This window comes from Rhinolophus sinicus, chromosome 8, assembly GCF_057876585.1.
Source record: "Rhinolophus sinicus isolate RSI-liver-muscle chromosome 8, RSI-T2T, whole genome shotgun sequence".
NCBI lineage: Eukaryota > Metazoa > Chordata > Mammalia > Chiroptera > Rhinolophidae > Rhinolophus > Rhinolophus sinicus.
The window spans coordinates 14,126,004-14,152,283 of record NC_142508.1 but is presented as its reverse complement, the minus strand read 5'-3'; the positions used below and the strand labels follow the sequence as shown (position 1 = coordinate 14,152,283).

At 37.4% G+C, this 26,280-nt stretch overlaps 1 protein-coding gene across 6 annotated transcripts in view; it reads right to left on the bottom strand.

Moving 5' to 3' along the window:
- Positions 1–26,280, bottom strand: part of CHCHD3 (coiled-coil-helix-coiled-coil-helix domain containing 3) — a 250,867-nt gene that overhangs the window by 189,716 nt on the left and 34,871 nt on the right. For all 6 annotated transcript variants that reach the window (XM_019751017.3, XM_074315354.2, XM_074315355.2 and 3 more), the window contains exon 3: positions 8,430–8,511. In XM_019751017.3, coding sequence (XP_019606576.1) covers positions 8,430–8,511 — 82 coding nt within the window. The remainder of the gene's footprint in view (positions 1–8,429; positions 8,512–26,280) is intronic.

Below are 26,280 nucleotides of genomic sequence, written 5' to 3'. Positions count from 1 at the left end.
GCCAAAATCACACTAGAATCATTCTAATGGGGTAACTTGAAAAAATTTCCAAGTGACATGGCTTAAGCCTGGAGAAGATACATAGCGCTACGTGTAAGGAAGACACTATAGACCGTACTTAACTAATAAATTGTCTAGTGCTAGAGCTGAACATTGTTCAATGAAGGAATTCCATATTCTAGTTCCAAAGGTACATTGTCTCAGCATCAAAATTTTTAAACTGATTTAAAAACACGTAAGGGTGTAGACTAAAGATGATGACTTACCAAAATACTTTGACTATCACACAAAAGGCAAATAAATAATAACAAATGCTACCAACCAAATACAGCAAGCAACATAACCAACACAAAAATAACAGGATGAGTCCAAGTCTCTGAAAAAACAAAAGCTTATGGAAGAATATAGAAGGAAAAATGCAAAAGGAAGTCCACTCCATGATCATCTATTAAAGTAGTGCTGCGTCTCTTTATTTCTTCCCACACGGTGGAAGAACCCACGCTGCTCCCCTAAACTCCACAGAACGCTGCTGAGTACACCTGTGCCTCACCGACAGAAGCAGACACTCAGGTCTCAAATTCCTGATGCAGGGCACCACCTGCTCCCACATACCCTGCCCTCCACCCACACCGAGCTGTGTGATTAAGAAAAAATGTCCCAATCATAGGCTAACAAGGAATTCAAATTGCCACCATCACTGCAAATGTGCACACAAACAAGCGTTGAATCCTAAGTTTTAGCCAATGCAAATAACGCATATTCACTTGAAACACAAATTCTCAAAAGACTTTGGTCCTAAGATAAAGGAAGTTTTAAAAATATCATCCAGAGCAACTGCCCAGATCTAATGAAGAGTAGCAGACAACAGTGGTCATTTTCCAGAGACCTTTTATTTACTAATGGTTTAGAGGTAAAAATCCAAGTAAACGCCTACTAGTTCTTCCCACAACTGGAAATGAACAACTTTAAAGAAAGTACACAGAGAAAGGCAGCACTGTGGAATGGGGACGTACACGAACTCCACTGAGACTTGGGTTCAAATCGCAGACCCACCACTTACTAGATCCGACCGTGGCAAGTTTCTGTACCTCTCAGTTTCTGCATTTATAAAGAGAGGTGTTGTGAGGATGAAATGAGTTAAAACAGTGTTCAGAACAGCACTGAACACACAGTAAATAACACCACCTTTTAAAAAAAGTTTTTTTTTCATTTTAGTTTGGCATATGGGTCTTATATGCTGAAAAGGTTTTTATAACACATAATAGGTGGCCCCAATGTGAATATTCTGTGTATGTTATCCATAAATTGATTCGTCTCTCAATAAAACACTGAACAAAAAGTTAAGATGAGCTAGTTCCTTTCTAAGTTTTCTCCAACCAGGAAAGGAAGGAGGCGGGATTATGACCTAAACATGAAAAATGTGCCAATGCTATACCAGAAGTATTACAATGCTGAGATAAAATTTGCATCTGATTTACAGCTGTTTTCTACTCTCCTTCTCAGCTTGAGGCTCACTGGCAATGTTGTGTTAAGGTCAGGAGAGGAAAAGGGGACCCTCTCTGCATATTTCTCCACCATCTCCAGAGTGAACTGCCATAGAAGAATCTCTCAATCTTCTACACTCTTCCTGACACAGCTCTCATGACCAGCAAGATCAGCAGATGGTTTCCAGAAGGCCGAGGACTGAGGGCTCAGCCAGGGTGAGGCCCAGCCTACGTAGACCACTGTCTGTAACTAGGGACTTCTGGACTCAGGGAAATGGACATCCGGCCACTGCCCACTCACCTTCTAAAACGGAAACAGAACTGAGTTATCCAATAAATGCTGCTGGCACACACAAAAAATATACTCCTCACACACTAAACGTCCAATTTGGAGAGAAAATCACCCTGACAAGGCATTAGGGCCTGTAAGGATAACTTCCTGATCTCCAGGAAGGGAAGGGAAAGGAAGGGGGTGGTGGTGACAGAGCTGTAAACCCCTAGTCCCAGCTATAACCAGATGGCACTTGAATCAGCTTTATAGTGAGGTTTCATGTCGGGTTTCCTTAATAGATGTTTGCAGGCCAGTGTGAGACACTGTGCTTCTATCACCTCTGCAGCAGACACTGCAGGGCTGTGAGGCCAAGTCAAGTCACAGGTTCTGCTGCTGACTGAAAAACTTCACAGAGGTATATCGGTTTCAGTCACCTGTGTTTCCAAAACAGTGATAACACTGACAATACACAATACTTTATGTAAGAAATAATAAATGATTTGTAAACTACATTACCACTCCCTGTCCTCCCCACCCACTCCAGATGGCTCTGGGTGATGGAGAAACTTCCACAAAGAATATTACAACTCTAGAACATTCAGAAACCAATTCCTAGAAACTTCCAACTTTGGCACAAATTACATCAAACACTATGCTACGTAAAGAGAAAAAAACTGTAATTACTGTCAAAAGAAACATTTGAACGAGAAGTGGTTGAATATCACTGCTGCTATTACAACCAGTAAAAAAATAGTTACCGATTTCTGTGGCACACTTGATTAATTCGAGTCCAGGTTTAATATTCCTGCCATGTAAAAACGGCTTCTCAAACAGAATTTGGGGTAGCATTCTGCAACAGCAGAACAGCAAAAGGAAAGAAAATTGGATTTGGAAAAAAGAAGTAAAGAGATGTGAATACAACACAGATTGGATAATTCAGCCTTCTATATTTGTTGGTTAGAGAAAGCTGTTGTCTCTCTTAAAAATAGAAAAGCGCCACATGAAGAAAAAGATGAAAGCAGCAGATGGTATAGGATTCCAATACCTAGTACATACTCGGCACTTCCAGTCGTCTTCCAGTGAGAAATAGTGAGCGGATGGCTGGAATGGGCTGTTCCTATTACATGCAGAACTGGTTATGTCATTATCTACTTTTAAGCAGAACAGAATAAAAAAGTATAGGTACAAAACAACAGCAACACCACATGCAATTTAAAAAGAACACAGCTACAATAGAGTAAAAAAGAAAATTCATCTAATATATTGGGGATATTATACCACAGAAGGATCCCTTAAATGTCAAAGCATATAAAGGAATATTTTGCAGATAATGCCAACAAACTCTCCACTATCCTATTAGAGCCGGGTACTGGGACGTATGCTCATTTCACAGCAGGTTGCTTTCTAGACATCAGGTGTGTGTCACTGAAGACTTAATCATTCAAATTCCTGCAACCATCTTTGTTGCAAATATTTGTAAATTAGAAATGCGATTCATTTGCTTGTGACAGTTGTAAGTGCCATGGGAAAATACTGACTGTTAACTGCTTATGTGAAGGTCATTTCAAAACTATACTTTTATAATAAGCCAATGATAAATATCAGTTATCAACAGTACTTGTTCCCTGAAGAGTTTTTTGGTTTTCTTTTGAGTTGTATATACTTATGCAGGTTCTGGTTGAAGGGAGTTTTATCACAACTGTGCAATTTGTCTCTATGACTGGAAAACACTACACTGATTTAAAACAAAGATTTATAAGACACGTTTCTATAGTCACTGGTTAACGTCTGATTTCTAAAGGCATAATTTTTCCATTTTTATTTTTAAAATAATGTAGAATATATTAATATATGTATATAAAGAATGCCAAAAGACTGTCAAGATTTCCCAATCCTAGTAAATCACTCAGTTGACTATTTGGAGAGTTTACTGTGTAAGCAGATCCATGAGAGGTAGACGATGTCTTCCATACTGCATTTTCAATGTGATATTAACCCACAAGACCCTGGGGGTCTGCAGAGGATACTTTCCTCCTTTTTCAGCTTTTTCCTCCAAAGGCAAAAAATATTTAATAATAAAATTGAAATGAATTGTTTTATATAATGAATTTAAACAGAAGGTACCATCTCTATAAATGTCTCCTTTACTACGAGAAACTAGAAAGTACCAAAAGTGTTAAGCCCTTATTTGATGCTATGAACTGAAAAATAAAAGGACTGTTCTAACTTACCCAGGTAGCCGATAACTAATTTATTAAACCACTTACTAAATTTAATTAATTATTCTAAGTCTCACAAATCTAATGTTATTTTCCAAGTAATGTAAAATGGGGGAAATATCATCAGACGTCCATCTGAAAACAGTAAGCAAGTAATCTTGGTGGAGGTGTATAGCTAGTTACAACATCAAGTAGCTATTCCCCTTCTTCCTGGTTTCTTGAAAAAAAAAAAAAAAGTGATTAAAACTGAAACTTTCACTGGCCTTTATAGGTAAAGAGGTGAAATTCAAATGCTGAAAGTCGGAGGTCAGAAACAGTCACATTTTTCTTGCTGTCAAAGACTGACTTTTGGAGGTAGGGTGCAGGAGAGAAGTAAATCACATTTTCAAAGTCTATACTCACACCGTGCCCTATTATGTCCTTGCTATATTGGCCTTTTCTAGTTACAACACAATACGGTCAGCTATAATCCAAACCACACATGAGAGTATGATAGCAAAATCAGACTGCGGACACAGACGTTTAATTTCCTCTTGACTCCCGGTGCACCAAACAACAATTCTATCCATTAGATGTTGTAATAAGCACAACAAGGGTTCCAAATTAGACCCTACAGTTTAGCACATGTACTAACATTATGTCAGTAATTTGGGGGAGCATGATTTTGTTAACTAAGCAAATTACTCAAGAGGCTCATAAAACAGAACTGGATCGAAGATAAATTGAGATTTCATGTATAAATGTTTTATAGAATTGAGACTATAACCCACACAAGTCATATGGCTTCCATTAAGCTGCATTATCACTGTGGTCCAGTAGAAAACTTCGCCTCTAAAGCCACTTTTAAGTATGCCATGTATGCATATTAGATTTAGGAATGGAGATTTAAAGGAGTTCAGGTAAATTTTAAATGGCCTAATTTAGTATCTTCAGTTTAAGTGATTTCTGAACGGGATCCAAATGTGTGTGGCACTACCAGTCAGACATGCTGTACAAGGGCTTTTGCATTAGATGGGGGGCGAGGCAAGACACTCAATGAGTCACTTCCAATCCCACAGATGTTATGGTCTAGAGTGTAGATGGACCGTACTGACGGAATACACTCCTAGGATCCTATTTTCCCACATTTTCGCATGCCCGAAAGCAGCTTACAAGAGCTGTCTGCCAGGCAGCCGTCCTGCATAGGTTGTCATAGCTTGAGCCTAAGCATCAAATTTTGCAAAACTGGTTGTCAGCAGCCTAGAAAAATCCCAGGAACAACAGTGGAGCAATCATGTAAGGAATGCTGTGTCGCCAGGGTTTTGATGGCATGGAGTATGATGTTGTAAGGAAAAACAAGGACATCATGACCCTGAGCCAAAAAAGTGATTCAGGAGAAACAGACCCAGTATGAACAGGTTTTCATAACACCATCACCCTGGGTTTCTCCCTCTCATGGCACTGACATCATAAGCCAGAAGTTCATTGTTCACGGCAGGTGGCAGAGGTGGGAGCTGTCCTGTACATTACAGGATGTTTAGCAGCATCCCTGGCCCCTGCCCACTAGATGCCAATGACACGGGACAAGTGGGACAGCCAAAAATGTCTCCGGACACTGTCACATGACCCCTGGGGACCAAAATCTCGCCCAGTTGAGAATACTGCCTTACCCTTTTTATTTTGCTTACATTTTCCTTTCTATGAATAAACAAGTGATATGTTTTTAAAAATTCAAAGTTAGTCGTAATGAGAAAATTCTAGGAAATAAAAAACTGTTATAATTTGCAGCAATGTCTTTTTCCTTAGTGGTACATCAAATACAGTACTTTTTTAAAATCAATGACATCTTTAATTCCAAGAAATTCTGCCACTCACCACCCTTTCCTCTTTGTTATGGAATCTTCATCCTGATTTTCTTTTGAGGGACTGCTTCCTCCCTGCTGTGTACAGTTTTATAGTACCTGGTTCTTCCCTAACTAGTGGTTCTTTAGTTTTCCTTTTGATTCTCTTTTGAACTTTCCAATATGCTTCTAAAAAATTCCTTGCTTTCTGAGTTAACTAGAGTTAAGTTTCAGTCTTTCAACAACAAAAAAGTTAATCAAAACAAGGTCCTTATTTGAGCTAGACTGACCGAGGACATTTCAGAGTATTTACTTGCCGCAAAGTTCACCAGCCTGTTACAAATATTACTGTTTCTCCTAACCACTCATCACATAGGTAGAGTGAGTGGGGATATAGATGACACAATAATTGTTGAAACGATGGCACAAGGAACCATTTTCTGAAACTGCTTACGAGACTTGGTTCAATTAAGGTAACAGATACATTAATGTATAAATGCTTTGTGACACCAAAAAGTTCCTTTTAAAAGACTGTATATACAGTTTTCTTAATACCTTTTCTCAAGTTTCTTCTCTGGTAGAAAAAAAAAAATTGATTCTTCTAAGAACTATCACACAGATGAACACATACATACTTTGTGCTAAGATTTGACAGCTGGAAGTTTTCATAAAGAAGGCTTCAAACAAAACATTTTTTAAAAGAAAAAAATAATAAAAAGGCTGCACCACCCTCTGCTCCCCTTAAAAGTGACAGAAAATAAATTCTTTATCAATAGTCATTAGTGCAGGTTACAGTTAGGCTGCCAACGCCAGTCCACTGGAAATATGAAATTGGCTTTATGGAATTGGCACCTTTTATTAGTCTCATCTGCCCTTTACCTCCAGAGACCAAGGCAGAGCAAATGGGAGCTGAATAATAAGGGAGGAATAAAAATAAATAAATAAATAATAAAAAGCATCGCAGTGAAAGTTACTGTAATAAGAAGCCTATACCACATTGGGTAGAAAGGAAGACAGAAATATCCTATGTGAAATATAATAAGCAAAGTAAATATGAGTCTAACCCCAAAAAATCCTTATTAAAATAAAATTCAATTAAAAATAATAAAATTTCAAAGACAAAAACATTCTACCATAGCATATTGATTTTCTTTGCTTCTTAATGAAAATGATCTGAATTTTTTGAATATTTAAACTTCACCATCTAATTATATATACTCTATCAGACTAACCCAATTAAATAATTATAAAGTGCTGTGTGGGAAGCTATAGAAATATACACAGACCCTCTTAGCACTACTGATTATATCTTGATTTTTTAAAACCCTAAGCAGTGAGCCTTCTCTGTTTCCTGAGAAAGTGGTGGTCTTCCTCTAAAACTCACATCCTATTCCATGTTTTGAGAAAGCTGGAGATGGGTTAGCACTTTGTCAAAAAAACCGAAATACATATGAGAGAACACGTTTCAAACCCCTCACTTTAGAGTTGAAATATTTAAGGCCTAACGAGGTTAAATTATACGTTGATGGTCCTATGGGCAGTGAAGACTACAATCCAATTCAAAAAGTCTTTACATTAATTCAAGCAAAATAGCTAAGCAATCCAAAACAAAACAAAACAAAAAGAACACATCTCCTGGTGGTAGGCATGTGCTTACTGCTCCCAGCAGAAACACATTTGCATGACCACATAATAATGCTCTGTGCTATATGCAAATTTCAGAAGTAGCACAGATGGAAAACACTTGACTCTAATCTTGGATTAAAAAATATTCAAGTATTTTTATGAATAACTATACGCTTTAAGTCTTTAAAAAGTAGTACTTTTACCAAAAAATTATGCTGTTTTGAACATTGTTTTTTTTCAGTTTATAGTTTTTCAACATGTTTTTTTAAATCAGCACGTAAGAATCTATTTGACTGTTTAGTATTCCATTGTAGGCATAATTCATTCATCCAGTCCCCTATGATGGATATTTGACTTGCTTCCGGTTTTCTACTATTACAAAAACACTTCAATGAACATCCTTTTAACTTATTATTATTATTATTAGTAGTAGTAGTATTAATAATAATAACAATAATATAGAAGCATATATATATATATAAATCTGGAGGAATAAAATGTTTAAGGTTGGTTATCTTCATAGAATGGAATTATGAAGGATTTTGATTTTTCAGCCTTACAGATTTCTATTATATCTTCAATTTTTTTAAGTGAGTATACTACTAATTAGTGCTATTTATTAATGTGGGCAATATGAATAGCATATGACGTTTAATACCCATAGTAGACAATGTAATATTCAATCATTAATATATTCATTGAAAGAAACTAGCCTGTGAAATTCCTGGAGAAGCCTCAAGAACTACTTCTCACAGATGGAGAAAACAGGGCTCAGGATGCATGCAACAAAGCACCATATAATAAGTAAACGGTCATATATAAACAAGTTTGGGAAGAGGGTTATCGTAGGGCTTTAACAAGCATAATCCAAACCTGCAAATGGCCAAGTTCATACGTTCAGCACAGTCTGAAGTTCAGCCAGGCACAAATAATGAGTCTTATTACACTCTAAAAATATCTCATAAGTATAACAATCCCACAAAAATCTCTCCCATACCACAAAACTCACCGTTTCTGGTTTTCAAATTCTTTCTTGGCTTGTTCCAGGGCCAGCTCCTCAGCTACTCTTCTTTTCAATTCTTCATCAGACACTAGAATCAACAAAGAGCAAAAGGGGATAAGTGACTTCTTAAAAACAAAAGCAAGAAAATACTCAAGAAAACAAAGCTGAGACTAGACCTGAATGGGCAAAGTTCCGCCAGCTGGTCAGCGTCTCCCTGAACTACCTAAGCACTGTGGAAAAGACCAATTAATACATTTCAGGAGTAATTTAATCAAGAGTTCCCCAGTGACCTAGAAATTTCCACACCTGCCAAAATTTATAATAAACTCGAGGAGCTTCTTACTGCCCAGTGGGGACTGAGCCATTAAGAACAAATTCTTTAAAATGATGTCCTATCGTTACGGTCTGACAATCGCAATAAAGGAAGGCGAAGATGTAAGGAAGGGACCTGAGAGAGGAAAATGACACCAAAATTCTCACTTCGAGAATTAAACATTTTAAACACCATTTATTACACAAAGAAAATTATTTGTATTCACATTCATTTTTCCATGATTTACAAAAAAACGGCATTTATGAAAATTTTGGAATATATATTTTGGAATACATGTCATTCAAATTCAGGTGCCAGCAACTGGAGAGAGGTTTGGAACAGTGCTGAGAACTCGGCTAGAGTTTTCCAAATACCTGGTGATTTGATTTGAAACATCTGGTCTTTCCAATTAGATTTTGTACGTGTTTTGTAAAGATTCTTACAGCTATGGTCGCAAACAAAATAGACAAATTTTACAAACTCCTTCAGAGCCTTCCATTAAAAAATACATGGAGCCTTATTGCCTCTTCACTAGGAACCCACTACCCAAAATTATGACAAAGAAAGCACCAGAAACACTTAGGAAAGTCTAGGAATACACACAGGACCTGTTACTTCAAATGGTTGAGCCTACCAGAGATAAGCTACATGGTATAACTGTCTCTGCTCCGTACCAATAATACTCTATTTGATGGTCTGAACGTTATAGCGTCTTGCTGCGGAGCCCACACAAAAAAGTACATGAATTACAATGAATTACCATAGCATATGCAAACACCTTTTTTAAGTTTTGCTGACACTGGGCAATAACAAAGAAGATACACATGAAAAGGTTGCAAGGACGTGTTCTCTTCCTTACGGACTATGAGAACACAACAGCATCAAAGGACATCATCCAGAAGGTGAAAAGACAACCCACAGAATGGGAGGAAATACTGGCAAATCATACAGCTGACAAGCAGCTTGTATCTAGAAAACACAAAGAACTCTTACAACAGAAAAATAAAAAGATAACTCAATTTTAAATGGGCAAAGGATATGAATAGGCATTTCTCTGAAGAAGACACACAAATGGCCCGTAAGCACATGAAACATTGCTCATCAGCATTCTTCTTAGGGAAATGCAATTCAAAACCACAGTATACCAACTCAAACCCAATATAATACAAAAGACAAACAACAAGTGTAGGTGAGAATGCGGAGAAACTGGAGCCTTCATACATTGCGGGTGGGAACGTGACATGATGCAGTCACTGTAGAAAAGTTAGGCAGCTCAACGAAGTTGCCATGTGCCCTACCAGTTCCACTCTTGGGTACTGTACATACTCAACAAAACTGAAAACCTATGTCTACACAAAAACTGGCACATGGATGTTTATGGTGGTATTATTCATAATATCCCTGAAGAGAAGACAACCTAAACACCCATCAGCTGATAAATGGATAAACAAAATGTAGTATATCCATCCAGTGTGATATTATTCAGCCATAAAAAAATCATCAAGTCCTGACAGAGGCGACCACATGGATGAAACTTGGAAACACGATGCTAAGTGAAAGCAGCCAGAAACAAAAGGTCATATATTGTACGCTTCCCTTATCATGTAACGTCTAGACAAGCACGTCCATAGACTCAGAAAGCAGATTAGACTGGAAGCCAGAGGTGGGAGGAAGGGGAGAATGGATAGCTGAGGTCTAACCCCAGCACGGCCACCCACAATCCGGCGGGTCTTGGGGAGGTTACAAACTGGGCAACAGTTTTCTCACAAGGTTGTCCTCAAACGGATGTTCTCTAGACTCCCTTCAAGCTGTACACTACGTGCTACAGTTTGGCTTCTCTCCTACTTCCCAGTATATAGTATAAGAAAGACACCACAGCTCTGCTTTGAAGAGGTCACACAAAATCAAGAAAAAACTAGAACAGAGATTCTGTTTGCATTCAGGAAAATCTTCAGATTTTTCAATCTCAAGATTTTTTAACCATACATAAAACAGCAGAGAAATTAGCAAAGAGTCAGTACTACTCCTTATTTTTCTAGTAGCTAGACTTTGGATAAGTCAGTTGACCTACCTGCGTTTTGATTTCCTCATCCAAAAGCAGGACTGGTGGGTTGCATGGGTGGGTGTCTGCTGGTTATGAAGTTCTAGACCATGCACTGCACAGGGTAGTGATTTTCACATTTTCATCTCCTTCTCACACACAAGCAAAACTATGTGACACGATATTTTTTTGAGCTATTCACAGCTGCCAGCTCTATTAGGGGCAAAAACCTGACACAACCATTTAATCCTTAGCACTACCTCATCAAACTCTACTCCGAGGTTCAACACACCGGTGAGGATCAACACACAGTCAAACGGTACGTGTATCATCACGCCACTTGCCTTGGGTTGTGGCAAATTGCCACCGCAAACATTTTCTCAGGCAGAATCCAGTCACATTCTCAACCACAATTCAACGGAATTTCATTCAGTCCATTAAAACCAGCCTCCTGAAAAGTGTCGGGGTACCCGGTCTACATAGGAAGCAATGAGATCGGTTTCCTACGGGAGCTGCTATCCGCACGGTGCATGCTATGCCTCTTTCATAGGGACTTCCTACCAGGGAAAAAGCCCAAATCAGCAGTGAGCCTTGTTTTTTATGATGTAATCAAGCTGGAACAGAGCGGTAAAGACTCCATGACCAAAGGGAACCAGCTGGGTGGCTGAAAGCAAGCCACGCAGAAGAACTACAGTGAAGATTCAAGGCTTGTCTTCTTTCTCCCTACTCTTCTCCCTGTGACCGCCAGCCCTGCCACCTGTCGTGGGGTAAGGTGAGAAACAGATGGAGACAACGGGTGGTGCCAGGAGAGAGAGAGCGGTGGACGAGGAAAGCGGGCAGCAAAGAAAAGGATGGGACACTCCCCAGGCCACTAGAGAAGACACGCCCAGGGACCAGCGGGGGACATCACTTGGGGTCAGTAAAGGGACCAAAGCACAGCTGTCTTCTAATGCCCTAAACAACACACACACACACACACACACACACACACACACACAACTTTTGTGTCTCACTTCCAAGGTCACAGCTGAAAAATTATTCCAGCTATAAACGAGGCTCTAAAATAACGAAAAGATAAAACATGACCTAGCATAAAGAGTTTAACATCTAAAATAGCAAATCAAAGCTCAGGCAGGAAAAGAAACCAGTGTGGTAATGGGTTTTGAGCAACTCTGAGTTTCATGTTATTTGTTTTTAAATCAATAAAATACAGAATACAACAATGCATTTCTTCTGATAGGTCTGGTGCAGACTGTGTATGGGAAAAAGATACACCACCGGGAGACCACTATTTAAAATGGCCTTTCTCCAAACACTCTTTTCAGCTCTCAGGAGCTGAACATTTTCTCAAATAAAACTGTTATTAAACTAAAAGGTCAGTGTTTCTGGATGGGCTACGTTAAGAGAAGCACAGAAAAGGCCAACTTTGCCTATTAGCACAGTGAGTTTCCAAGCAGATCTTTAGGGACGGGCGAAGTCTGTAAAATAAGAAAAAGTCAAAATAAATGGTCACGCCCTATACATCAGATTTGCCATGGAAATCTGCAAAACAATTTCAAGTTCAGGAAGTACAGTTCCATAGCTTTTACATACACACACACTCTCCTTTTAAAATGGTGTATTCACACGAAGGATGTTTTCTTCACATCCGCGTACTCCACTTTTTAAAATCTTCTCGGAAACCATTTTCATTTCTTTTGCAATGGCCAATGTATCTTCACGAATACAAACAATGGCATTTTGTCTATGAGATACAGATGATAGGACACTGACCATAAACCACGTGAGAAAAAGTTAGAACTGCAATTGCTTGGTTACAGCAAATCTGCCCTAAACCCTTTATTTGAAACTATTATTGAAAACAATGAATTTTGTGGTTGAAAGCAGCTCATGATTCCTAGCAAAATTGTATTTGTTTCTTTGTTTTTAGTAAACAACATGCTAAACAAATGTCTTGGTTAGCCCCAAATTTCTTCTTTGCTGAGTGCCTAGCAATCATTTGCCCCTCTTAGATACATTCAAAATTTCTAAGAATTTAAGTTCCTAAGAAATTCTGAGAATCTATATTTCTAATGTGGGTTCAGGATCAAGTAAGAAAACTCCTAACCTTATACTTGGTTCTGTGTATTCTTAGCAACCGCGAATACCCTGACCTTAATTCTCAGAGAAAGGGCAGCATAAGCTCACTACACCTCACCTGTCTTCTATGCTCTATGACTTATGCCCAAATTCTGTTTCCAGAAGCTGGTTAAATCAGAGGGAGAGAGGGAATGCGGGTGTGGGAAGACACTGTCACATATTTAGGAGAGTTCCTTGAATGGTGAACAGAAATGACTCCGAAAGATGGAATCACGTTATGAATACCTCATCATCTAGGAAAAAACAAAAACCTGAAAATGCAACTACGATCTGAGACATGCATAGATTCCCTGGAACTCAAAGGACAAAACAATTTCCTTTATAACTTTTTCCACCTATGACTTCCCCTTTCCTTCACTTTCTTTGTATAATCCTTACACTGTAATTCCCTCCCCAATTTCAGTATTTCTTAAACAACCTCTGTAAGTTACTTAATAAAAATTAAGGCTTGCCTCTTAGAAAAATGTCAGGTCTTTTCGGATTTTTGCTTTACTCTATTTCTCTTCCTGGTTTTCCCACTGGCTGATACACATCATGTCCAATTTCATAAAGCCTACATTTTCAGATGCTAGTTTAAAAACGCTGAAGAGGACTACAAAGATCTACTCTAAGAAGAAAATCAATGTAATTGCCTAACACAAGCGGCAGATTTCAGATAAATACGGACTGTGCCAGCATTGAGATAGCTGCGCTGATGCTTATGCCTTAAGATATGGCCAAATTAAATGTTCAGCTCCACAGAAATAGCCATGAATGTTATAATTTCAATAAATGCATTAATCTAAAGAGAGCACTGATTGTTTAAGAAATAATAATGGAAGCACCCATGCAATCAATGAAATACAACACACAGAATCCTAGAAGTAAATGACTCAGCCTCGCTTGCAGGATAAATCTTGTCTGGCTTCCTATCTTATAGAAGGCATAGGGTGTGATGAGGAGAAGAGCCGAAAGATGACGAGAATAAATCTCAGGGGTTAGAAGGAAACACGTAACAGTTTGCCATTATCCATTTGTGGCACCATCTAGATCAGGAGCGCGCGCGCGCACACACACACACAGACACAGACACACAGTATAAGTTTGATGTTGGGCTGACAATTACATTCACTATCACCTAAGGATAATGGATCTCAAGATTGCCTTCCAAAAAAATGCCATCCGACTACCTCCCTGGCAGGGTGACGGAGGCTCCTAATACGTTCAACTTAATGATGATGTCAGAATGAAAATCCTTCCCTGCACATTCCTCCCCATAAATACTGAATCAGAAGGCACAGTGTTACAAAGAGACTGGCGAGCTAGACACTAACAGCATCCAGTTAATGGTTTCCTTTGTGGTATTACTGCTCCAACAGGATTTATACACCTTCATAAATTTCTAATTTGAATGGCATAATAAGCAAAGAGCGTCCATTTTATTGTTTGCTGCACAACGAGCACTCACGGAAACCAGAGCCACGTTCCATTCTGTGGGAAAACAAACATCAATACTGGGCTGCAGAAGCCGTGCAGCAACAGACAAGCCCTATCACTCCTATTCTACAGTTGCCACGTTTCTGAGCAGACAATTCTTTAAACCGGAGAATCACACACATCTAGTATTTCATGTCTTAATATCCTGAATAATAGCTGCAAGGCCTCCCAAAGCCTCTGGGAAAATAAGATCTATAATTTAAATTAAAAAATAATAATTACCTCTGGATATTGCTTTTTGATGCATAGCTTAATTTTTTTGTTTGTTTCACAAATGGATGTATTGCGTTCACTGGGGATAAAGCTATAAATTAAGCGGCATTAAATCTCTAACCCCAAATGAAGTACCCAAACCACCCAATCCTGCTTCTGTATCATTCCAACAGTCAGAGTACAGCTGTATTCAAAGGGTGCTTCAGAAAGACTCACCCAATGCAAAGAGGACTAGGCCGGAAATAAAGGGGTTCCATTCCTATCTAGTCCTGGCTCCATCGCATTCGGGTTTGTGATTTTACTCAAAAACATGTCATTACTTTAGACCATCTGTAAAATGAGGGCTCAAAATAGAAAATCTCTAACAGCCCCGGCCCCTTACACAGCTTTGTTAAACGGGAGATGATGGATGGGACTGAATTCATGCTTGAGCCTCCTTCCCCTAAAAGCCCGTTAAAAGGAAGGTGAAAAAAAAAAAATCGTCTATGATGGGCAACATATATGTCAGGTGTTTTCCTTGAAGCGATGCTTTGTCCATTTGGAAAAACTGTCTATCAGACACTCAAACTACCAAAAACAGTCTCTAATCTTTACAGACAAAGCAAAAATGAAAGGGGGCTGGGGTGAAGGGGTGAGGTCAGACGGGGGGGAGCAATACTGTATAGACTTTACTAGGCACACAGCAGATGTTCAATGAAAACGTGTTGTTTGATTAGTGGAGTCAAACATCAGTCATTAGGTAAAATAAATCACCAACTTTTGGAGAAGCTTAAGGAAGACTTAGAAGAAACATAACATACACACAGTCAAGTTCCTACAATCAAAGTAACGTGCAACTGCTACTGAAGAAGTTCAAGACAAGTCCAATTCCCTGAAACTCTCACACCAGTGCCACTACCACCAGGTTTCTGCTCTTGGAACCCCCTTTAAGGAAACTGGAGTCACCTGGACGCATAGTATATGGTTCATCAAGGAAAGAGTGGCTTATTCATTATAAGCTTACTTACCGGCTGCAAAGTTTCAGTTTCAATGTTTAACCTCAGTTTTCTGTTCTCTGGTCAACCATATGAAGTTATTTTTGTTGGTTTTTTAAGTAATTTTCTCAAACATCAAGAGACGTCTGGGAATAGTCAACCGAGGGAAATCAATCAACTCACTCGGTAGTAAATGCACGCTGACTCAATCCGACGCGAGGCTTTATAAGACGAAGACAGTATGGTCCCTACCATTACGGAAATCAAAGGCTAATCAGTAAAACTACTATTGGGATTTCATGTTAGCAAGGTCGGCTGCAGTCGTGGAGGGCTTCATGGAGGAGGTGGGACGTAAGCAAGGGCCTACATTAGACAGATGGGAAGGAAACCAAACAAAGCTTGTTTGTGAGGAAAAAAAAAATAGAAGAGTAAAATAAGCTCGATAGTGAGGAACCTTGGAAACTAGGCTGGAGTTTGGATAAGAAATGTTTGAAAAAAAAATAGGGAATCACGGACAGTTGTTAACATTCAGGAATAATGCAGTGAAATAGGGTGTTACACGCAATTTAATCCGGCAAAGGTCTGCAGATAAACAGAATGGGACAAATACAAGGCAAAGAGTGGTTCTCAAAGTGTAGCCTCCTCCCTCCTCCTCTCCCTTACTCTCCCCTCCGAAACAGCAGCCCCACCTGGAACTTGCTGGAGATGCAAATATGTCTGCTCCTCCCCAGATCTGTAAATCAAACACCCTGGGGGTGGGGCCCAGCTACGCCTGTTACCAAGCTCTCCAAGTGATCCTGAGGCTGGCTGAAATCTGAGAGACACTGGCATAAGGTGACGATCACCTGACCTAGGAAACTGCCCATAAAGGTGGAGTCAAAGATACCCGTGCTTTCATGGGGAAAACAGATCGTCTGTGACTGAGCGATGAAAGAGAAAGAAGTGCTAGAACATTAATACCCATGATGGTCAATTAAGTAAAGAAGGAGAGGCTGTTTGGGGAAGAAAGAGAATGAGTTTGGTTTCGGACATCCTCAACTGAACGTAGAATCACCACACGGAATTGTAGGCGGTTAGACGTTGGAGCCTGAAATTCAGATTTGATTTGAGACTTGGCTGGAAATGCTGATTTGGGAAAGGCTATTACAGATCTGAGCTCAGTGAATTCTCCTGGAAAAAGACGTGTAAAGAAAAAAGTAGAAGGCTAAGGAAAAGGCCTTAAAAATGCATCGGCTGATGGAAGGGAGTGAAAGAACATCACTGGGGACAAAGAAATGGAATGGAAAGGAAGAAATGAACCAAGATACCGTGTGCAGAAATGGTGAATAGATTTTATCTCCTGTGCTAATTCTGACCAACTGGCAGTAGCTGCCTGGGGTGCTGTGTGTAGGTGGATTCTAAGGCCAAGTCCAGGTTCAGTGAATTAATGTCTACCCTGGGCACCGGAGGAAAAACTGGAGGCATGGCTTAAAATTACCTGTGGTCCCATGGAGCACATGGAAATCAGATCGGGTGGGAGGAGAACCACGGAAGGCAGCAATTACAGGCCTCTCTTCAACAAGTTTAGAAATGATACAAGAAGGAACGAGGTAGAAAAATTATAAATAAAAGATGATTTTCACAAACAGTGGAGATGTGGGCATGTTGGAAGGGCAGCCACAATCAATATTCTGTAACCAAATTATAAGAGACTGATGAATGCTAGTTGTTGCTTCTCAAAAGTAATTTAGAGAAGAAACTAGACTTTTGGTGGGGAGCGCACAAAAGACCATACAGATATTGAATTATAATGTTGTACACCTGAAATGTATGTCATTAATCAGTGTTACCTCAGTAAATTTAATTTTTAAAAACCAATTTAGATACTATAATGTATACATTACTCAAAAATATCTGGTTGTTTAATGTACAATAACAGGCCAATTAACATTTATGTATTATATTCTAGTCCACTTTCCAAATTACCACCTTGATGCAAGGTTCATAGCACATTTTTTATAACAATGAAACAGTGGAAAGCCCACTTTCATGAGCCAAAAGGCTTTAACCAAGACTAATATCCTTACCTAAATAATTTGCTTTAGTAAACAAAAAGTCAAATACCACTCCAATACTTAAGATTCATAAATCAATCTTCCCTCTTCCTAGTGTTATGAACTAATGTGTGCTTTTCAGCACAAAAAAACAAAAACAAAAAAAGAAAAACACTGTATTTTTTCCAAAAATCCATTCATCACTAATACAATTTCTAAATTCAACTAAGATTTTTCGTTCTTTAAACTCTAACCAGCACTATTTTCTAAGGGAGACTTTAAATTTATCCTTAGATGTAATCAAAAACCATGTAAAGCAAAAGACTTCAAAGTCTGAAAATAAAAATTTGTCTTCTAATCCACCTAACTTTCCACAGCCCTGGGAAATGTCAACCAAGTCCAACCTCGAGACTTTCCTCCTTTGGGATGAAAATAAAATGTTGACCCAATTTGTAGCCCTTTTGATAAGAAAGAAAACTAGACAAATAGAACACTATTTCTAGATACTGGCCCAGTACTAGACAGTGGAAATAGTGGGAAAATCACACGTAGTCAGACTTCCAGAACACTTTGGCTTCACGGATATAGCCCATTAAGGATCAGCCCATTGTTCCAAAAGGGATCTGTTTAACACACAAGCTAACCATCGCAGAACAATGGCCTTTCCCGAGAACTTTTAAATAAAGCAATTCCGATTTGATACCCATGCTTAATTCATATTTTATTTATGGTGTTTCAAATATATTAAAACCGTAAGACAGCAGAACGCATACTAGTATAATATTTTTCATTAAGCTATAGCACAATATCCTGAGCCTTGCTTTTTATTTAATTCACATTGCAATAATTAGATCAGCTCTTTTTTTGAAGTCAGATTATATCTAGAGCCCTGATATTTCACTTCACCTAAAGTAACAAATCTCCACTTATTGTTCAGAAAATACCATTTCAATGTAGTCATAATAGTCATAATCTCTAATAAAATGAAAATAATTCTCTGTGAAGCATTGTGGAAGCTCTGTGAATTAGCTGATCATAGCTGGTTTCACCATCTTTAAAACACAAGATTAAACCAGGATTTCAAGACCAAAGGCCTTCTCCTGTCTTTAATTAAAATGCAAGAATGCACTTAACTTTTTTCTAAGAATAAAGTAAATTATCCGCAGTAAATTTAGGCTGAAGAGAAGACAACAGTGAAAACATTTATTGTGATTATATTCCTAATGATCCACACATTTCCTTAAGACAAATGTTACATAGAAAAAGGGGATGGAACGCTTTCTTGTCTTTCGGTAGTGTTACCATTTTTGTAACTTACACCATGTACTCTGTAAGATTTCGGAATGGTAATCCTTTGGAATATGTGGGACCAAACAAGATATCAATGAAAACCATGCTTCCATTTAGACCAGTGGTTTTACCCTTATTAGATCCAAAGCTGCCTTTTCTTTGCTAATATTTTGTAGTACTCCCTTGACTATCCTGAAAATACATGATAATCTGACACAAAAAATTTGTAATACCTAATGTGTAATATTTTTTAAAAAGATAAAAAAACTAATTTATAGAGAAATTATGGCTTTTCGCTACATAAATGCTCAAACCTAACCATACTAGAAGATGTAATAAAATAGTCTGAATCCTGAGCTTACGTGGCAAATCACATAGCTATTGCAATACATTCCTGGAAAACTCAGTCTATCTTTAAACCATGCAAAATGTACTTTCTGCTTATATATATAGAACACTGAAGTTCTAGGCTGGGTAACCGGGTTTTCGAGTGCACGGATTTCTGATGGGACAATTCTTCAAGTGGTGGCACTATCCCAGGCACTGCAAGGCATCTAGGTCCCTGCCCACACCCCTGAGCACCAGTAGCTCCCCCACAAATTTCTAAAATGCCCCCCTGGGAGTAGTACTGCCTAGCACTGAGCACCACTGTTTGAGACTGGGCTAAAAGAGCACCATGATACAAGACAAAACGTGGGAAACCTAGCTACCGTGTTTCCTGGAAAAGAAGACCTAGCAGGACCATCAGCTCTAATGCACCTTTTGGAGCAACAATTAATATAAGACCCGGTCTTATTTTAATATAATGTAAGACCGGGTCTTATATAATGTAATGTAATATAATATAATATAATGTAATACCAGGCCTTATATTAATTTTTGCTCCAAAAGACGCATTAGAGCTGATGGTCCAGCTAGGTCTTATTTTTGGGGAAACACGGTACTTTATGGTTTGTATGACCATTTATTGGGGATTGTCACAAGCAATTCACTAATAGTAATATGGATTTTTCAAACACATGGAAATTCGTAGATGACAGCAATATGCCTTCCCCAACTTGATCTATGCCTCAAGGTGGCCAAGTATTTCTAGCTTCCTCTGTCTCCATACACACCAAAAATTACATGTGCCCATTCCCACTCATACTGATCACCTTGATTTTCCGTAGGGTATCCAAAGCCACTTTCTGCTAATCAGTGAATAGTCTATTTTTTTTTTTCTCTCCTGACACCTCCAGACGTGTCCTACAAGGATGAGGGTTCTAGCAGGAATCCAACGGAAATGGAAAAGGTGGGTACAAATGGCAGCCTACAGACTCCAGCTATGTGATGGGATATCATAGAATGCACACAGATACAGGCGACACCCATTTACCCACAAATTATGGAAACGTTTTCATTTTTAAGCATTCAGGCATTTTCAGGTTAATGGCTTAAAGAGAATAATTTCCCAAACATAGATTTATCTCAGGCTGACACACTTCCCATCAAAACTATCTGCATCAACTAGCTCCTGGCCAATTAAAACTGTATTTTTTATAGATGACAATATTTGAATTAACACTGAGCAAACAGTTCGATAAGGCCATATCATTTTTCTATTCAAGGAAAATGAGAAAAGGATTTAAAGTTACTCACTCTAAATTAACTTATAATAATTCACAGAGATTCCTTTTTGAAATTAAGGAACGAAGATTTAGTAAGAAATAATTTCTCCATAAACATCAACAATAAATTAGCTTTCACTATAGCACATAATATGAAACTATCTAGAATAAATGGTAGGAAGGCAGCAAAAATGAGTACAATCTAAATACATACGATACTTTAAAATAAATGCATTCATGTCATTTTAAAGTACCTTCAGCAATTGATCCAATCTTTAAAACAGTGTTACCATGTAGATGTCCCTAGAAACTGTTTTAATGAAACTAATAATTAGAATACCAACTTATTCTTTATAAGTAGTAATTCCTAACATACATGATGATTTTATAAAATAAATTGCTAAGTATGCTGAGATTTCCTCTCAGGGAATTTTCTTATCAAGCCCACCCTGACTTCCACCCCACCCCGCATTCCTCATCCCCCACCATGTTAGTATAAATAAACATAAATCTTCTCTAATGTCATGACAAATTGTAAATTAAGCGAACGCAAATTAATAAGATTTTACTGCATGTTTTAACACTTTAGGGTTTTAACACATTTTGCCTCAGTTATATAGTTTATAGAGAATTTAACAGTAAGAAATTAAGACACTAATGGATATAAAATAAAATCTTTTAAAAATTGTATAAAATGTTCCGATTTAAACTAATAAGCCTCCAAAACATGGCTATGAAATGAGAATGGCCATGAAATAAAAAGAATGGTCTATAACACATGATTTTCATTTTATAGTCACAAGCACTGTGTGTATATGTGTGTGTGTACTGGCCACAGGATTATGAAATACAGAAGCACGCCATATTTCATTTCTCTTACATGGACAGATAAACAGAGCTGAGCTCCATGAGAAGCAAAGCAACTGTAATTACAGAATAGCATTTAAAGAAACCAATGTTCTCTTCCTGACTCTACCCTTTGTGACTTAAATTCTTACCTGTAAATTACCAATGAGGTCTTTCTTAAAGATGAAATAAAGTGAACTGAGGAGCTATATTAAGGCCAAAGATGAACATTATTACAAAAACAATGAAACTCTACTGACCTGGAGAAACAACCAGCATTTTATTTTTAAAATCCTGACTGATATCGTGTAACATTTCATTCAGCCAATATTGTATTTTGCAAGACTATTTTAAGCCATGTGTTCTTCAGAATGTCAACATGCTAGGATTTATAATTTTTTCAAAATACAGAAAAGATTATATGAAAGAATTTGTGGTGCATCTTTTATGAGGATTTAAGATATGGCCTCATGTCGAGGTCCAATTCCTTAAGTATTTTAGCTTCTATCTCCAAGGTCGCATGTCTATCGTAATCGAATTTGATCTGACAGTAAAAAGAATTAATCTGAATCTCTTTCACTGTCTTTGAATACTGATAATGTCACGGGTTATGATGAATGATGAGGAGGAGACTAAAGGGTGAAGTAAAATTAATGTTGATCAAGTATTGTCTAAATGTTCATTTTCATGACCAGTTTAAATGACTGTTAAATCTTCCTCCTAGAAACATGAAGTCTGGTGGCAAAGAGAAAGATTGAGACAGTGAGATAGAGCAACATATATTTTATACATGAAAGAAAAACCGGACGCAAACTACCCCAAAACAGGGAGATGATCGAATAGTAAAATATAATTTTGTTTTTTATATTAAGAAACATGCTTTAAAGAAAGTTAATCCACGAAAAGATTCTCATAATTAAGTGAAAAGGATAAAATACTAAACTGAACATACTGTTTGGTCTTCCCTCTATTTTATAGGTGTCCAGTACTTTAAAAAGTATAAAGAAACCATCACAAAAACATACACACACATATATAGTCTACAATGATATATACAAATGATAATAATGATTATCTTAGAATTTTGGGGGGATGGATCATATTTTTCTTTTTATACTTAATAGTATTTTTTAGCAAAAAACACATTTTTACTTCCATAATCATTTGAAAAGTAAAGTTAAAACAATCCATGAATGGGCAATACATTCCAGTTAAAAAAAAAAATACCTTTATCAATTGAATCATGAACATCAAATGAACAAATTATATCAGTTTAGCTAACAGAGAAGTTCAAACCACACTTATACCAAAATAGAGTTGGCAGGGATTAAAGTGCATAAAAGTGAGCATCACAACATTCAAGAAAACAAAATGGGTTTTTGTTTTTTTTTCCTTTTGCCCATCCTGCTGACAACTCACTAGAACAGACTATATATTCTTAAAAGGCAAGTTACTCAAAGAAAGCACAATCACAAACTATTATAATTATGTCTGGGGGAGCAGAATTTATAGCACGTTTTCTTATTATGCCATCTAGAAATATACCACACAACAAGGGCTATTAGCTGAAGAGTTCTTCTGTTCTTTTGAATTATGAAATTCAAAGTGTCAGAAAAAGGATATTGAATGGCCGTATTAAATATAGGTAGGAAATAGGGGACATCTTAGAGAGCTAAAACATTCTCCTTTCACTTCAGTTTTTCAAGTAGCATTTAATTTTTTTGTCTTCCATTTAAATTGTTTAATTGATAACACCAATGGTCCTAGTATGATGAATGATATGTTAGCAAGGACAGCTGATGAAAAATTCATAGTCATTGACTTAAGCAATGAGCTGAGATTAAACTGAATTAGATAAAAGGAATGAAAGATAACCACTGATAGGATTTTTTACATCATACAACAAATATCCCGCAAACATAATGATAGCAAAGCTCCACAGAGATACATTTCCTGCATGTAGCATTCACTTTTACAAAGAGTCACTATATTTTGCCATGTTCTAGCAAATCACTCTATAAATTATCCATTTTGGCTATGAAAGAGACATAGAGACCTATTTATGATATTCCGCACAGGCAGAGCCTAAAAGAAAATATAACTTCAACAATAAATTTAAACTATATTATATCTACCATTACATTCTTTGCTGCCACTAGCAAAATAAAACAGTTAATGTGGTTTGCTTGCTGATTAGATTTATACTTATAGGAAATACATATCAAAATTTAGCCTTGCTTCCTTAAAATGGTTTCTGACAACTTCTCACTGGGGTTTCATGGCCTGAAGCATCTCTAGTGAAAGCTATTATTCAACATCCTAAATTTTCTTTTTTTTTTTTTTTTAAGTTGCTTAGTACATGCACACACTGCAATCACTGGCTAAGATGAAAATGGTTTAAATACCTATTTGTGGGAAGTGTATCTCATAACAAATATCAATCAAAGCCATCACTTCTCACAAAGCTTTCAGGGTAGCAATAACAAATGACAGGACACTATAACAGACACTATAGCTTTACCTTGAGTTTAATCCGCATCTTATCCATTTAGGTTTGAAAGAAAATCAAACTAAATTCATTCCTTACAATAGCAAAGGAATCCTCAGATACTATTTTTGCAACGTGGATCTGAAAATATCAAATCTTATCCATTTTTCATCTGTGCTGATAAATCAGGAGTAACCAAAATCCAAACAGGAAGTCAGACACGAGAAAGTGAAGTCTTTTTTCAATTAAATCTATTGGGGAGACATTGGTTAATAACATTACATAAGTTTCAAATGTACAAATCTATGCATCATCTGTATATTGCATTGTGCGCTTACAACCCAAAGTCTAGTCTCCTTCCATCACCAATATTTGACGCCCTTTACCCTCTTCTACCTCCCCCCATAACCCTCCCCCTTTGATAACCACCATACTGTTGTCTGTGTCTATGAGTTTGCTTTGTTTATTCATTTGTTGCTTTGTGTTTTATATCACACATATGAATGAAAACATATGGTTCCTGCCATTTACTGTCTGACTTATTGCACTTAGCACGATACTCTCAAGGTCCATCCACGTTGTTGCAAATGTCCTATTTCACTTTTTCTTATTGCTGAGTAATATTCCATTGTATATATGTACCACATCTTTATCCATCATCCATCAAAGAACACTGAGGTTGTTTCCATGTCTTGGCTACCGTGAATAATGCTGCAATGAACATGTATCTTTACAAATATGTTTTCAAGTTTTTGGGGGAGATACCCAGGAGAGGGATTGCTGGGTCATATGGTAATTCTATTCTTAATTTTTTGAGCAACCTCCATACTGCCTTCCATAGCGGCTGCACCAATCTGCATTCCCACCAGCAGTGTATGAGGGTTCCGTTTTCTCCACAACTTCACCAGCACTTGTTATTACTTGCTTATTGATAACAGCCATGCTAACAGGTCTGTGATGAGTATCTCCTTGTGGTTTTGATTTGCATTTCCCTTATAGCTAGTGAAGTTGGGCATTTTTTCATATATCTGTTAGCCATTTGTATGTCTTCTTGGGAAAAGTGTGTGTTTTGGTCCTCTGCCCGTTTTTTAATTAGATTGTTTTGTTATTGTTGAGGTGTGAGTTCTTTTTATATTTTGGATATTAGTCCCTTATTGGAGGTATCGTTTGCAATTATCTTTTCCCATTCGGTTGGTTGCCTTTTTGTTTTGTTGATTCTTTTGTTGTTTTTTGTTTGACATAGTCTCATTCTTTTCTTTTCACTTTTACTTCCCTTGCCTTTGGGATCAAATTCCTAAAATCCACTCTGAGACAGAGCCCGTAAGTTTAATACCTATGTTTTCTTCTGTGTATTTTATTATTTCAGGTCTTATATTTAGGTCTCTCATCCATTTTGAGTTAATTTTTGTGTATGGTGTCAAATGGCAGTCTAGTTTCATTCTTTTGCACATGGCTTTCCAATATTCCCAACACCATTTATTGAAGAGGCTTTCTTTTCTCCATTGTATGTGTTTGGCTCCTCTATCGAAAATTAGTTGCCCATTATACAGGTGGGTTTATTTCTGGGCTCTCAATTCTGTTCCATTGGTCTGTGTATCTTTTTTTTTTTTTTTCCGCTAATACTATACTGTTTTGATTATTGTAGCTTTGTAGTATAATTTGAAGTCAAAAGAATGTGATACCTCCAGCTTTGTTCTCTTTTCTCAAGATGGCTTTGGCTATTAGGGAGTCCCATTTGTATAGTCCCACACAAATTTGATGATTTTTTATTCTATTTCTTTGAAAAATGCCATTTGGATTTTGAGAGGAACCACATTACATCTGTTTATTGCTTTAGGTAACATGGCCATTTTAATTCTGTTGATTCTTCCAATCCATGAACACGGAAAACTTTTCACTTCTTTGTGTCTTCTTCAATTTCTTTCAACAATGCCCTATAGTTTTCAGCATATAGATTCTTTACATCTTTCAAGTTTACTCCTAGGTATTTTTTTGTTGTTCTTGCAATTGCAAATGGAATTGATTTTTTCATTTCTTTTTCTGAAATTTCTGAATTGTTAGTATGAGTATGTAGAAACATAACAGATTTTTGTACACTGATTTTGTATCCTGCAACTTTACTGTATTGCTTAATGTTTCAATTTTTGGTGGACTCTTTAGGGTTTTCTATATAAAGAATCATGTCATCTGCAAAAAGTGACAATTTTACTTCTTCATTCCCAATTTGGATGCCTTTTATTTTCTTCTCTTACCTGATTGCTCTGGCTAGGACTTGCTCTGTTGAATAACAGTAGTGTTATTCTGATCTTGTCTTGTTCCTGATCTTAGAGGAAAAGCTTTCTGTTTTCCACCATTGATTAGGGTATTAGCTGAAGGTTTGCCATATATGGCCTTTATAATGTTGAGGTACTTTTCTTCTATACCCATTTTATTGAGT